Source organism: Pituophis catenifer, unplaced genomic scaffold, assembly GCF_029215685.1.
Source record: "Pituophis catenifer annectens isolate HBS135680 unplaced genomic scaffold, rPitCat1.0.hap2 SCAF_8, whole genome shotgun sequence".
NCBI classification, from domain to species: Eukaryota; Metazoa; Chordata; class Lepidosauria; order Squamata; family Colubridae; genus Pituophis; species Pituophis catenifer.
This window is the reverse complement of record NW_027256888.1, coordinates 11,116,138-11,131,707: the sequence shown is the minus strand read 5'-3', so window position 1 is coordinate 11,131,707 and position 15,570 is coordinate 11,116,138. Positions and strand designations below refer to the sequence as shown.

Below are 15,570 nucleotides of genomic sequence, written 5' to 3'. Positions count from 1 at the left end.
ATACAGTTGATGTAACTCTTTTCACTGACTGTGAAAGTCAAGGTATTTGGTGGGGATGTGATGTGTCTTTTAGTCATTCTTGGTTTCTGTTGACATTTTGGACAAGTCCCTACAATTCTCTCAGCAACATCTTTGGAAGTGGTTTGCCATTGCCTTCCTTCTAGGGCTGAGAGAGACTGACTAGCCCAAAGTCATCCAGCTGGTTTCATGGCTAAAGTAGGGTTACAACTCAAGATTGCCTGGTTTCTAGCACAGTGCTTTAAACCAGGGGTCACCAACCTTTCGGACCTCAGAGACCACTAAATTCATAATTTTAAATCCCACAGACCACTAATATGATTTTTTTAAAAAGATAAATAGTACTTAGTACAATATAAAAAAATGCAAATAATTTTTTCTGCGGACCACTAAAATTTTCTCATGGACCACTAGTGGTCCAAGGACCACCAGTTGGTGACCACTGCTTTAAACCACTACACCAAACTGGCTCTCAGCAAGTTTATACAACAAGTTGATATACCTAGAGATATAGAGGGGAAAAAAAAACATCTATAAAGGGATTCTCAGATATTGTAGAAAAATATAGCCATTTCCTCATTTTCCCTCAAATAGAAACAATTTTTTTTTTATTTTCATATGAAGGAAGAAAAAATGTTTTGCTTCCTTGCAAACTTCATAAATTATGAACTGGACATCAACTATAATTATTAACAGTTGATTTATGTTTCTTTATGAGGAGCATATTATTCAGAAACATCTTGAATTTTTACATATATTGTGAGCAAAAGTGACCTAAACATAAATCAATTTATATGGACTTAAATTCTTCTAGAGGTAAAACTACAAATGTTTACAAGCACCTAATTCTTTAAAAAAAAAAGTAACAAGAAATGCTGCCTTTAAAAAAAAGATTATAGTTTTGTAACCTTTATTGAGCTATTTATTTCTTTTCCAAGATATTTTTAACATAAAATGCAGCAAAACTAACTCATTTTGCCCTTTATGGAATGGGAACTAGTTTTGTGTAAATGTCAGCCAATATATATATATGAAAGATTCATAGATCTTAAAATAGTTTTATTTTCTATTAGGAAAATAAAATAGGAATATTTCCCTTTGAAACCGTAAAAACACTCACATACTGTACTCCAAAATAAAGTACGTTTAGTAATAATATATTTCAGAATCCTTACAAAATTGAATTCAAGTTTTCATGCTTGTAGTATGGTAGAAGCTAATTGGGGACACGTGGTGGTGGTGGGGGAATAAACATATAGTCTGATACATTAAATGAGGAAAATCCTGTTAAATATGTGAACATTTCCAACTATTTGGATCATTACAGCTGATTTATATAAAAGACCCTGAAACAACATGGAAATATCAAAAATTAGATTCTTATATTATAAAACATCCATCATTCTGCATTTCTGGTTTTCCCATCCTTGAATTATGTTAATCTATTTATATATAGGATGTTTGTGGGACCCACAGGATGTTGGTTAGTCTGCCTGGATATGTTTCTTCATGCCAGGCAGGAATGTCATGGACTAAAAGGCACTGATTTCCCACAATTTGGATTAAATACCATAGTTATTTTTATTATCTATTTATTTATATCCCGTTTTATTATTTTTACAAATAATTTAAGGCGCCGAACACACACACAATACTATTCCTCCTATTTTCCCAAGACAACACCCAGTGAAGTGAGATGGGCTGAGAGAGAGAGAGTGACTGCCCAACGTCACCCATCTGGCTTTCATGGCTAAGGCAGGACTTGAACTCATGGTCACCCGCTTTCTAGCCTGGTGCCTTAACCACTAGACAAAGCTGGCTTTACAGTTTGACTTAAGAGTTTTAAAATATTTGGATAAAATAAATGACAACTAGATTTTCTTATTGTCTTCCACTACAAAGTGATGTTCATAACAAATCAGCATCAACAAAAGTAGGATGGAAAACATAACATAAAGAGAAACAGTCAAATGTGACATAAATTGGTACTTGTTTCAATGTCCTTAATAGGAAAAGCAATTCCGGCACTAGTTTCAGATGCAAATTTCCAGTAAACTACACAGCTGGATAGAAAATAGATCAGCAAAGTGGCTGAGGCAATAGAAATTGAAGCTACATGTACTATATAGGATGAACAAATGTCCAATAAACTGCACAGTAGGATACACAGCTCCTAGCAGAGACAATCACGCAGCATCTAAAAACTACAGAACTCCCACATCTACAACCCAACGTTTGTATCTGGACACAATCAACATCTTCAAAGGAATAAAATTCACAAGGGAAAAAGAAAACAACAATATAGTACCCTTCCTGGATATCAGCAGAGGAAACGATGTCAAATTTTAAATTCAAAACAACCGACAATAACTACCCCGTAAGTGTTCCATTGTCAAAGTAACAACCCAACCTCCCACAAGAGGAGTTGTGTACAAACGCACTACATCAGAAAAAGAAAATAGACCCCTTATACAACATCGACAAAAAAGGATACTCACACGGTTTTATTGGAGCCTGACCCCCTACAGCACAAATGACACAAGCGATAAAAAGAATAATACACCCAAAACATCTTAGAAACTACAGAAGACTGCTACAATCGTATTGCATTATCGTGGCCCGCTAACTAAAGCCCTCCAAAACATGTTAAGTAAACCCAAAGACCCAGCAGCTGAAAAAGACAAAACGGGAATACTCTACAATATACAATGTAAGGATTATAACAGCCACCAGACAGAATAGTTCCATGAACACCAGCTAGCAGTTATCCCAATGGTGGTTTTTCAAGAGGCAACTGGACTTTCTGTTTTTTTCTTTGAAGACGTTTCTCTCCTCCTCCAAGAAGCTCCTTCTGCTAGCAGTTAGAAGATACTGTAAATGAAAACTCCTTAATCTTACAATACAAGGACAGACTCAACCATACATAGTTTTAGCCAGGGAAACTTTGAGCATCCCAGACAGCCATCAATAAACACAGAAAAGGCAAAACATTCAAAAGAAAGAACAAAAAAAAAAAAAAAGCTAAGAAGGAAAAAATAACTGGAACATCTATCTCCTCTTCAGCAACCAAGCAGGGATGAACTTCAGACAAGCAATCAAGCAGAAAACAATAGCCTATCAAGCACCAAGAATTCAAGCTAGATAGACTAGACTAGACTAGACTAGACTAGACTAGAGTAGACTAGACTAGACTAGACTAGAGTAGACTAGAGTAGACTAGACTAGACTAGACTAGACTAGACTAGACTAGACTAGACTAGACTAGACTAGACTAGACTAGACTTGAATTGAATTGAATTGAATTGAATTGAATTGAATTGAATTCTTTATTGGCCAAGTGTGATTGGACACACAAGGAATTTGTCTTGGTGCATACGCTCTTGGAGTACATAAAAGAAAAGATAACATTCGTCAAGATTCATAAGGTACAACACTTAATGATAGTCATAGAGAAATCTATATTCTCCTCATTAATTCTCAACTTGTGAGTAGTTGGAAATTGTAACTCTCTTGAGATTGCTGAATCATACTTAATGATGAAGGATGTTGAGAATTGTAATTACAATTATATCAGGAGGGCCACAGCCTCACTGTGCTTGTGTCAGCAAGTCCAAGAATCACAATTTTAGAAGGCAACATATTTTAAATGCACACTGTGTTTGGGCAAATAACACAACTTTCTTGAGTCTGTCAGAATTCCATGCATCTTAACCACTTTCTTTTGTTGCTCAGCTGATCAAACATCAGAAGACTTGTTTCCTATTAATAAATTAATTCCTTAAAATAGCTTTGATCTCCTTTTTTTAAATCACACTTAGCAAGAATGATATTTTCTTTCTGTCAAAAACATATGAATTTGCTGAAGATTGTTAGAGTTGAGGAAGGGTTGAAGAAGGAACACAGATTTTACTGGAGGGAAATCTTAAATTTGTCTTACTTCTCAATGCTCCTCAATATATGTATAGCAGGATAGTGGGACAGATTGATGAATAAATTTGAAATATATGTTGTAGACATTTGCCTGGAATGTTAAAGTGTGTTTCTGTGTGTGTGAAAAGTAAAGACAGTCATCGTGGCAGATAAATTACATTTAAAATGAGAAGGTTATCTCTGTTTACTTGAACATGTAGTAATGGAGAGAGCTCTCCCAAGAGATTTATTGGGTTTGCAGTTTTAAAGACACTGCTCCCTATTTCATTGGAGGGGGGGGATCATATTTTTTTCAAACTAGAAAAAAATAGTGTATTTACATTTAAAGATATATCTTTGGGCATTACATTCTCTTGCAGTCTGACAGAAGCCAAGTTGTCTCTTGAAGACACAAAGACCAAATCAGCTACTACTCTTTTGGCAGCAGAAGACGAAATTGTTCAGCTAAAAACAGAGTAAGGAAAAAAAAACAAAACACCTTATCATGGAGGGCTATTTATAACTATTACCTATTTGTCAAAATTTTAAATTTTTCTAAAGGTTTTAGATTTTTCATTTTATAATGGTCATAATTTATTGAGTTGAGTTGCTTTTGGACAGATAACAGATGACTTTTCTTACAAGTACCTGTTTTTGAATATTTAGTATGTAAAAAGAAATATATACGATGCCTTACTTTTTGAGTGAAAGAAATGGAGCAACTTGTTACAATATGATTTTAAACTAATTAAGATGCCAGGGTTATAAACAGTCAATCTCAACTTCGAAATTTCAGTACAGCCTGCAAATCTTAGATCGAGGGTGTCAAACTCATGTTGTCACGGCAGCATCACGTGATGTATCAGGACTTCCCCCCCCTTCGCTAAACCGGGCATGGGCGTGGCCAGCACATGACGCATCCGGCTTGCAGGCCGGGAGTTTGACAACCCTGTCTTAGATTGATTAAAAGAAACCAGATCAAACCAACAAACAGGTTTTGTGTGCTCTATGGCCTTGAAATAAAACCAACATAGTTTTAAATTAGGTTTCTATCCTAGGGTATCACAAGTACTTGATTGGCCAAAAATATTTGGGCGTATTCCTTACATTTACACTCTTCTAACTAAACAGATAGACAAAACTGATGCTGCAAGGCTCTTCATAGAATCATAGAGCTGGAAGAGTCCTTGGAGGTCTTCTAGTCCAACCTCCTGTCCAGAGCAGGTGTCCTTATCCCATCATGGACAAAGGGTTGCCCAATCTTTTCTTGAAAACCTCCGAATGACGGAGCACCCACAATGAAGATGAAGCATCTTCATCTGATCTCATTTGATCTCATTATCTCATCACCTTAATCCTAAAGTGTTTCTGCATAGTTTGAGATAAAATTCTAGGCTGTTGTTTGTTTGTATAGCATCATTGCATTGCATTGCATTGGCATCCTTCAGTCTCAAAAGATTGTGGTATCGTGCTCTGGAAAGAGGTCCTAAAACAGCATCTGATGTGACTAAAAAGGCCAATTCGAGAGTGGCAATCCCTTCCACACTGAGGGCAGATACATTCTGCCCCCTGCCCAGCCCCCAGATTTCACTGGTTCTGGGACTGCCTCTTTGCCTCAGCCTGCCGAACAAGTGTAGCAGTGGTGGGTTCCTCCCGGTTCGGCCCGGTTCTCCCGAGCCAGTAGCGGTGACGATATGTCACTGAACCGGTTCTCCCCCTCTTGAGTCCCAACTGATGGCTAGAGGGAAAAAACTGTTTAAACTCTTGCCGCGGGGCTTCAAAGGGCCGCCCTACAGCTGATCAGTGTTAAAAGAAAACAAATGGGTAGACCAGTGCCTGAAAAAATACATGAGTAGATCAGTGCCTGCAAAAATAAATGGGTAGACCAGTGCCTGCAAAAATACATGAGTAGATCAGTGCCTGCAAAAATACATGAGTAGACCAGTGCCTGCCAAAAATAAATGGATAGATCGGTACAGTTCTGCAAGCAGTTAAAAGCCTGGTAGACCAGTACGTCTGCTAAATCCTAAATAATTGTCACATGACCATCAAGCCACACCCACAAAATAAGCCACACCCACAGAACTGGTAGTAAAAAAATTTAGAACCCACGCCTGAAGTGTAGAGCATCAATAGCTAGACTAACTCTGCCTTTAAAAATGTAATGGTTTTGTTAACTGTTTTCTGCTTTAGCATTTACCTTTAATGCACTCGTTCAAGTTATTTTTCACTGAAGTTCTTCAAATGTTTAATATCTACTTATCTATTCTAACATAATTGGAACCTTCTATATTGCATTTCTAAACATTTTCCTGGCAAACACATGGCATGATTTTTGTAATTCAGCTGCTCTGCTCTATTAATAAGGACACAGATCCTCTCCACATGTGGACTCCATAATCCTTTACCATTGGCTAAGCTGGCTGAGACTGATGGGGGTTGAAGTTTAAAATATCACATGGACAGTAGATAGGCTAATTTTTTTTTTCCAGATGTAAGGTGGGTTCTTCCCAGTTCGGCCCGGTTCAGCCGAGCCAGTAGCAGTGACGATATGACGTCATCGAACCGGTTCTCCTTGTTCGGGAGTTGGGCCCTCCCGCCCCGCGTTATTCTTACCTTTTATTTGGCCACCAATCTATTGCTGCCTCCCGAGTCTCAGCTGATCAGCTAGAAGGAAAAAAACTGTTTAAACTCTTGCCGCGGGGCTTCAAAGGGCTGCCCTACAGCTGATCAGTGTTAAAAGGCAGTGTGGTGGTAGACCGGTGCCTCCAAATACAAATGGGTAGACCGGTGCCTCCAAAAACAAATGAGTAGACCGGTGCCTCCAAAAATAAATGAGTAGACCGGTGCCTCCAAAAACAAATGAGTAGACCGGTGCCTCCAGAAACAAATGAGTAGACCGGTGCCTCCAAAAACAAATGGGTAGACCGGTGCCTCCAAAAACAAATGAGTAGACCAGTGCCTCCAAAAACAAATGAGTAGACCAGTGCCTGCCAAAAATAAATAGATAGATCGGTACAGCTCTGCAAGCAGTTAAAAGCCTGGTAGACCAGTACCTCTGGTAAATCCTAAAGAATTGTCACATGACCGTCAAGCCACACCCACAAAATAAGCCACGCCCACAGAACCGGTAGTAAAAATTTTTAGAACCCACCCCTGTTCCACGCATACGTGTTGCTCGTGCGCACGGCTTAGTAAACGTGGCTAAATAGGACAGCATAGTGCCAGGGCGAGTGGGCGGGAGTGGACGGGTAGGAGTGGGCGGGGCCGGGCCCACCTACAGGTCGCCACAACCGGTTTGCTCGAACTGCTCCGAACCAGCTGAATACCACCACTACAGCATCCCCATAGTCACGTGATCAAAATTCAGATACTTGGCAATTGACTCATATTTATGACCATTGCAGTGTTTCAGGGTCATGTGATCCCCTTTTGCGACCTTCCAACAAACAAAGTCAATGGGGAAGCCAGATTCACTTTGCAACCCTGTTACTCACTTAGCAGCTGCATTGATTCACTTAACAATTATCTCGCTTAGCAACAGAAATTTTCAATTCTAGTCATAAATTGAGGACTACCTGTGCTGCATTGTGTTCCTAGTTAAAAAGCAAGTTATATACATTTAACAAATAGGTACAATAGGTGTTGGGAAATTTTTAAGTCTTAAATTTTGTCTTTATACTAAATCTCAAAATGCTATTCTATCAATGAGTCAGTTCTGCCGGAATTCTTGAGTTTGCTTAGTGATTTGCCACCCAGGATATTGTTTCAACCTCTTGTTCTGGATTTTTTCCTACGATTTAATTTATGAATAAGTTACCCAGATGTCAAGATATTCCTTTGTGTATTTCCTTCGAAAAAATTGTGCTTGCTCTCTGATTCCTATTTTTTAATTAGTCCCAATAGTAAAAGAATTTATAACGAGACACAGCTAGCCAAGTCAATATGCTGCCAAAGTGACATCAGGAATTATTTATAATGTTCTGGTTTATTGAAATCATCAATAATAATTTCTGTGAGTACCTTAAAAATAAATTCTCAGTAGAAATTGATGGAGGTTTTATGAAGACAACACTAGGCTCTAAGCTTTCTGCTTTCCTATTTTCCTTCTATATTATCAGCTCTCCTTGATTTTAAAACTATGCCAAATGCCTAAAAATGGAGAAAGGATTTCTTTCTATTTCTAAGGAAAGTTTAATTCATTTGCAGATAAGCAATCCTTAGTGAATGGATTTCCAATAAAGTAAATAGATGATAGCCTATTTAAATACTAATCCATATCCAAAACAGATACTCTCATTAACTCAGCCAGTATTGCCTATAGAAACGGATGATGGGAGCTCTGTCTGTCTATATTACTGGAGATTTGCTTATGATGGTTCTTACAACTGTTATTAGCATTTGGGTTCCTATAACTGCCTACAGAAAGAGACAAGCAGAATTAATTTCCTTGCCTCTTCTCTCCCAACAACTTCCAAACCTACTAACCCTCAATGAAAGGGAGATTGAAAGGGAGATCTTTTTGAGTAGAACGAATCATGGAGATTAAGAAGGAAAGAGATTTTTTTGGGGGGGGGGAACCTCCATTTGTGGAAGGTGATATTTCTGCCTAATAGCTCAAAAGCTCTACAGTAGTTAACTTGGCTTAACAAGGCTCCTCTGATCGTTGAAGGATTCATGGTTTGGATTCCTAGCAGGTTAGAAGTGCGTATCGTCAGAGTTTGTGGCAGCAATCACATCCAGAAAGCACCCACAGATAACTGATTCAGCAGGATTCATTAACTTCTCTTTATATACATAATAACACATACAATACCAACAGCAGGTAGATAGTTACAGGCAAAAAACACAGGCAGAGAAGAGAAGCAGTTTTTGTTCAGCAGTCTAGTTTCAGTTTCAATTCTCAGCCCAGCACTCAGAGCTACAGAGCCACGCCCAGGCTCCTTCCTGTCTCAGTTCCTATTGGCTGACCCCGTTGCTATGCCTATTCATTGGCTGACCTTGTTACCATGTCTCTATTCCAGTTCATGACAAGTATGAAGCCAGTCTTCTTCCAGGTCCTATTCCAGTGATGGCGAACCTTTTCGGCACCGAGTGCCCAAACCGGAACTCATGTGCATGTCCGTGCGCCGGAGTGCCGAGAACCTGAAAACCAGTTGGCCAGTGCGCATGCGTGCGCCAGCCAACTAATCTTCTGGTTTCTGGCACTCTCATGCACGCCAGCCAGCTGGTCTTTGCGCGCACCGGAGCACTGGAAACCTGAAGATCAGCTGGCTGGTGTGTGCATGCTTGTTTTTTCATGCCATTTTCATGCTGTTTTCAGGCCGTTTCTCCGGCCATTTTCAGGCTTTTTTCCGGCTGTTTTCTGGGCCATTTTTAGGCCATTTTCTGATTTAAATCACTAGTAAAAAGGCTTGATTTAAATCAACTCGATTTAAATCATAATTTTTAAAGAGCAACTGTCATCTCTGCTACTCCTTTGACCCACTGTTGACTCACCGATAGTCCCAGTGTTGCAGAATATACAGCCTCATGCTACATAACTAAGCTCCATTTCATGCTGAATAAACTAAATTATTAATGGATCTTAAAGAGAAAACTATTTTAAAAAAAATAATTGATTTTTATCCACCCTGGAATGCAGAAAGTTCCACATGGCTCTTGTGTGGCTAAGGGATTTTTTTTTAAAAAAAATGCTAAGGTTTACTTTCAATTGTGAGGATGATTTGTCATCTGTGTAGCAGAAACTCTTGAATTACCTCCCGCTTACCATTTTTTAACCTCCCATGCAGATGTTCCACAGAAGGCAGAACATTATTTCAATATTTCATTTTATCTGATTTATTTTTTTGTGGTTAAGCCTAAAGGCTTCTCGGGCAAAATCAGATAGCACTTTGGAGAACCTAGAACAGCTGGATGAGTATGAGAATCAGCTTCAGACGTTGAAGGATGAAATTGCTATCCTTCGGGCTGAGAAGTCTCTTCTTCAAAGCAGGTAAGGATTTGTGAAGTTTTTGGGGGGGTTTTTTTGCAGCTTATGACAGCCAAAAAGCAAGCTTCTTTTCTCAAAAGGATTCTTTAAGTCAGGGGTGGGCAACTGTGGCCCTTTTACACCCTGTGGACTTCAACTCCCAGAATTCCTGAGACAGCCAAGCTGGCTCAGGAATTCTGGGAGTTGAAGTCCACAGTCATAAAGGGGCCATATTTGGCCACCCCTGCTTTAAGTAGATCTATTCCTAGATTCATTAGACATTCTTGGTCTTCCTCTATTCCAGTGATGGCTAACCTTTTTGTCGTTGCGTGCCAAAAGCACGGGGAGCACGGGAGGTTGTGCACGCGTGTGCCCTCACCCATAATTCAATGCCCCCCCGGCCCTATCCCCCCACACATGTGCACACTACCCCTGTGCATGCGTGCACGACACCCCCTGTGCATGTGTGCATCACACACACACACACACACACACAATTTTGGGCCTCCATGAAGCCTCCGGAGGCTGAAACCGGCCCATTTCCAGACTTCCGGTAGGCCCGTTTTTTGCCCTCCCCAGGCTCCAGAGGCTTTCTTGGAACCTGGGGAGGGTGAAAATGGCCTCCCTCACCCCCCAGAGGCCCTCAGGAGGCTGAAAATGCCCTCCCAGAGTCTCCACGCGAACCCTGTACTTACCTGGTATCCAAAACAGGCCGTGTGGAGATTCTTGAGAGGGGAGGAGCTACATGGGTGGAGCCAGCCAAAAATCAGCTGACCGGCAAGCACATGTACGCTGGAGCTGAGCTAAGGCCACGCCTCGCGTGCCCGCAGATATGACTCCGCGTGCCACAGGTTCGCCATCGTGGCTCTATTCTATTTGTGATGGACTGAAGAAATGGTTAGATGTTTTCTGGATGAAGAAAGAATGGGCAGATAACAGAATAACAGAGTTGGAAGGGATCTTGTAGGTCATCTAGTTCAACCCCAGCAGGAGACCCTACTCCACCATTTCTGACAGATGGCAGGCCAGTCTCTTCTTGAAAGCTTTCATTGATGGAGCTCCCACAACTTTTGAAGGCAACTTCTGTTCCATTGGTTGACTGTTCTCACTGTCAGAAAATGTCTCCTTATTTCTAGATTGAATCTCTTATTCCTTGTCTGCCCTTCAGATGATTTGGAAAATAGGTTGACCCCCCTTCTCTCTGTGACAGCTCCTCAAATATTGGAAGAGTGCTATCATGTCTCCCCTGGTCCTTCTCTTCACTAGACTAGCCATGCTTAGTTCCTGTAACCGTTCTCCATATGTTTTAGCCTCCAGTCCCCTAAGCATCTTTTTTGCTCTTCTCTGCCCTCTATCTAGAGTCTCAACATCTTTTTATAGCGGGGTGACCAAAACTGGATGCAGTACTCTAGGTGTTGTCCTACTAAAGCTTTATAGTCTGGTATTAGTACCTCACATGATCTTGATTGAATCCCTCTGTTAATGCAATTTAGGATTGCATTGGCTGCTGCTACACACTGTTGGCTCATGTTTAATTGGTTGTCCACTATGACTCGAACACCCCTCTCACAGTTACTGCTATTAAGTCTGGTTTCTCCCAATCTATATATGTACTTTTGATTTTTCTTGCCTAAGTGTATGACTTTACTTTTCTCTACATTGAATTTCATTTTGTTAGTCAGGGCCCAGTGTTCAGCCTGTCAAATTGTTCTGTGCTTGAATATTTTTCCTATCTCTTATCCAGTTTCCCATGGTCTGAAAAGCTCATTACAATAATTTATTTATTTATTAAATTTATACACAGCCCATATTACCATGGAGAGCGATACTGGGGATTATTATACAGGTGAAACTCGAAAAATTAGAATATTGTGCAAAAGTTCATTTATTTCAGTAATGCAACTTAAAAGGTGAAACTAATATATGAGATAAACTCATTACATGCAAAGCGAGATAGTTCAAGCCTTGATTTGTCATGATTTTGATGATTATGGCTTACAGCTCATGAAAACCCCAAATTCACAATCTCAGAAAATTAGAATATTACATGAAATCAATAAAACAAGGATTGTACATAGAACAATATCGGACCTCTGAAAAGTATAAGCATGCATATGTACTCACTACTTCGTTTGGGCCCCTTTTGCATCAATTACTGCCTCAATGTGGCGTGGCATGGATGCTATCAGCCTGTGGCACTGCTGAGGTGTTATGGAAGACCAGGATGCTTCAATAGCGGCCTTCAGCTCTTCTGCATTGTTCGGTCTCATGTCTCTCATCTTTCTCTTGGCAATGCCCTATAGATTCTCTATGGGGTTCAGCTCAGGCGAGTTTGCTGGCCAATCAAACACAGTAATCCCATGGTCATTGAACCAGGTACTTTTGGCAGTGTGGGCAGGCGCCAAGTCCTGCTGGAAAATGAAGTCAGCATCCCCATAAAGCTCATCTGCGGAAGGAAGCATGAAGTGCTCCAAAATCTCCTGGTAGATGGCTGCGTTGACCCTGGACTTAATGAAGCACAGTGGACCAACACCAGCAGATGACATGGCTCCCCAAATCAACAGAGACTGTGGAAACTTCACACTGGACTTCAAGCATCTTGCAGTGTGTGCCTCTCCATTCTTCTTCCAGACTCTGGGTCCTTGGTTTCCAAATGAGATGCAAAAGTTGCTCTCATCAGAAAAGAGGACTTTGGACCACTGAGCAACAGACCAATTCTTTTTGTCTTTAGCCCAGGTAAGACGCTTCTGACGTTGTTTGTTGTTCAGGAGCGGCTTGACAAGAGGAATACGACATTTGAAGCCCATGTCCAGGATCCGTCTGTGTGTGGTGGCTCTTGATGCACTGACTCCAGCCTCAGTCCACTCCTTGTGAAAGTCCCCAACACTTTTGAATGGCTTTTTCCTGATAATCCTCTCCAGACTGTGGTCATCCCTGCTGCTTGTGCACCTTTTTCTTCCACACTTTTCCCTTCCACATAACTTTCTATTAATGTGCTTTGATACAGCACTTTGGGAACATCCAACTTTTTTTGCAATTACCTTTTGAGGGTTTCCCTCCTTATGGAGGGTGTCAATGATGGTTTTCTGCACAACTGTCAGGTCAGCAGTCTTTCCCATGATTGTGATTCCTACTGAACCAGACTGAGAGACTATTTAAAGGCTCAGGAACCCTTTGCAGGTGTCATGGCTTAATTAGCTGTTTAAAGTGGGACACTTTGAGCCTAGAATATTGAACCTTTTCACAATATTCTAATTTTCTGAGATTGTGAATTTGGGGTTTTCATGAGCTGTAAGCCATAATCATCAAAATTATGACAAATCAAGGCTTGAACTACCTCGCTTTGCATGTAATGAGTCTATCTCATATATTAGTTTCACCTTTTAAGTTGCATTACTGAAATAAATGAACTTTTGCACAATATTCTAATTTTTCGAGTTTCACCTGTATTTCCTTGATCTGGGGAAAGAGGCCATATCCATAGATTTGCAATTCAGTATTCCTGCCTGTCAGTTCAAGATGAAACATCTTCCCCCAAAGAGAAAGAATCGTATCTATTGAAACATATTTTTTAAAAAAACATCATTAAACATTTCTTGAATTTGGGAATTTAATTTGATGTATCGAAGTGTACTAGAATCAAAAGCAGTAAAGTATCTCACTATGATAAAAAAAATTGGATCATTAACATAACTTTATAAGCAATAATGAAAAAAATGGCTGGTGTTTTAGTAAGATCAATAGAAACAATAATATTATATTCCAAAATGTATTTTTTTTTAACTAGAGGTAATCCTCAACCTATAATCACAATTGAGCCCAAAATTTATATTAAGTGAGAAATTTGTTAAGTGAATTTTGCTCCATTTTACGACTTTTCTTGCAACGCTTGTGAAGCGAATCACTGCAGTTGATATGTTAGTAATTTGGTTGTGAAGTGAATCTGGTTTCCCCGTTGACCTTGTTTCTCAGAAGGTCACAAAAGGGGATCATACACGACCTCGCGACACAGCAATGGTCATAAATATGAACCCCTTGCCAAGCATCTGAATTTTGATCACATGTTCATGGGGATGTTGGAAACGTTGTAACTGGGAAAAACGGTCATAAGTCACATTTTCAGTGCCGTTGTAACTTTGAATGGTCACTAAACGAACCGTTGTAAGTCGAGGACTATCTGTATTTGAAACAAAGTATTTGTAGCAGTAAAAATTTTGCCATTCGGCAAATCTGTTTCAGACTTGCACGGAATCGATCTTCTTCTCCGAGACTTACCCGAAGTAGATCGCCTAGTCCACCTCCAGCACGAAGTTTTTCGCCCAGCCGAGGGAGACTTACTCATGCTTTGCGCCACACTCGCCTTGTGGAACGATTCAATGACATTTACTCTCAGGAACGCCTAAACGCTCAAACTCTCTTGAGGAGCTACACAGATGATCTGGAAACGGTGCAGAGAATAATCTATACCGCTGTTGTGGTATGACACGCAAGTATTTTTTTTAATGCCATTCATACTCATTACTTTGATAAGTGCAAACGAATCATAAACTGATTAGAACAATGATGGCTTGCTCCCAGTTCGGTCCGGTTCTATAGAACCAGTAGTAAAACCAGCGGGAGGCTCCGCCCACCCACCATAATGTCAACATGGTTGATCTGCGCATGTGCAGAAGTTTCTGCGCATGTGCAGAAGCGCGCACATGCGCGAGAGAGAAGCGAGAGAGAGAGAGAGCTCCTGCTGCAAACTGGTAGTAAAGGTAAGTAGAACCCACCTCTGGGTTAGAAGCTTCAGTGTTGGAACTCCTGGAGTTCCAGATTTCATTACGGAAATCTGAAATGTTGATGTTGGCTCAACAATATGCTTATTGGAGATGTTTTATGAAGAACTAGTTCAATTGCACATGAAGCAGTGGTGGGTTCCTCCCGGTTCGGCCCGGTTCGGCCGAGCCGGTAGCGGTGACAATATGACATCACCGAACCGGTTCTCTTTGTTCGGGAGCTGGGCCCTCCCGCCCCCCCCCGCCCCCCCCTGCATTATTCTTACCTTTATTTGGTCCCACCCCCAATCTATTGCTGCCTCCCGAGTCCCAGCTGATTGGCTAGAAGGAAAAAAACTGTTTAAACTCTTGCCCCAGGGCTTCAAAGGGCCGCCCTACAGCTGATCAGTGTTAAAAGGCAGTGTGGTGGTAGACCGGTGCCTCCAAAAACGAATGAGTAGACCGGTGCCTCCAAAAACAAATGGGTAGACCAGTACAGCTCTGCAAGCAGTTAAAAGCCTGGTAGACCAGTACCTCTGCTAAATCCTAAAAAATGGTCACATGACCATCAAGCCACGCCCACAAAATAAGCCACACCCACAGAACCGGTAGTAAAAAAATTTAGAACCCACCCCTGACATGAAGCCTCCACCAGATAATTTATAAGTGGCCACTGCTGGCTTGCTTAGAGTTTATTTTATGAACTTGTATTTTTTGTGCCCTTAAAAGAAGATCCATGGTTTGTTTCTCTGATTAGTTAACCCAAAAGTCATTAGCAGCTGCCTGAAATCTCTGAAACAAGCAAATAGCTGGCATTGGCTACTACCGGTAAAAAGAATAGCACTTAGCACTAAGACTTATATACCGCTTCATACTGCTTTACAGCCCCCTCTGAGCAGTTTACAGTCAGAATAT

General features: G+C 40.6%; 1 protein-coding gene across 4 annotated transcripts in view; it reads left to right on the top strand.

Moving 5' to 3' along the window:
• The window catches only part of SPATA18 (spermatogenesis associated 18), a 42,394-nt gene that overhangs the window by 12,039 nt on the left and 14,785 nt on the right, over window positions 1-15,570 (top strand). For 3 of the 4 annotated variants that reach the window (XM_070948654.1, XM_070948653.1, XM_070948656.1), the window contains 3 exons: window positions 4,308-4,403; window positions 9,788-9,922; window positions 14,138-14,375. In XM_070948654.1, coding sequence (XP_070804755.1) covers window positions 4,308-4,403; window positions 9,788-9,922; window positions 14,138-14,375 — 469 coding nt within the window. The remainder of the gene's footprint in view (window positions 1-4,307; window positions 4,404-9,787; window positions 9,923-14,137; window positions 14,376-15,570) is intronic. The other variant, XM_070948655.1, reaches the window with a different exon arrangement.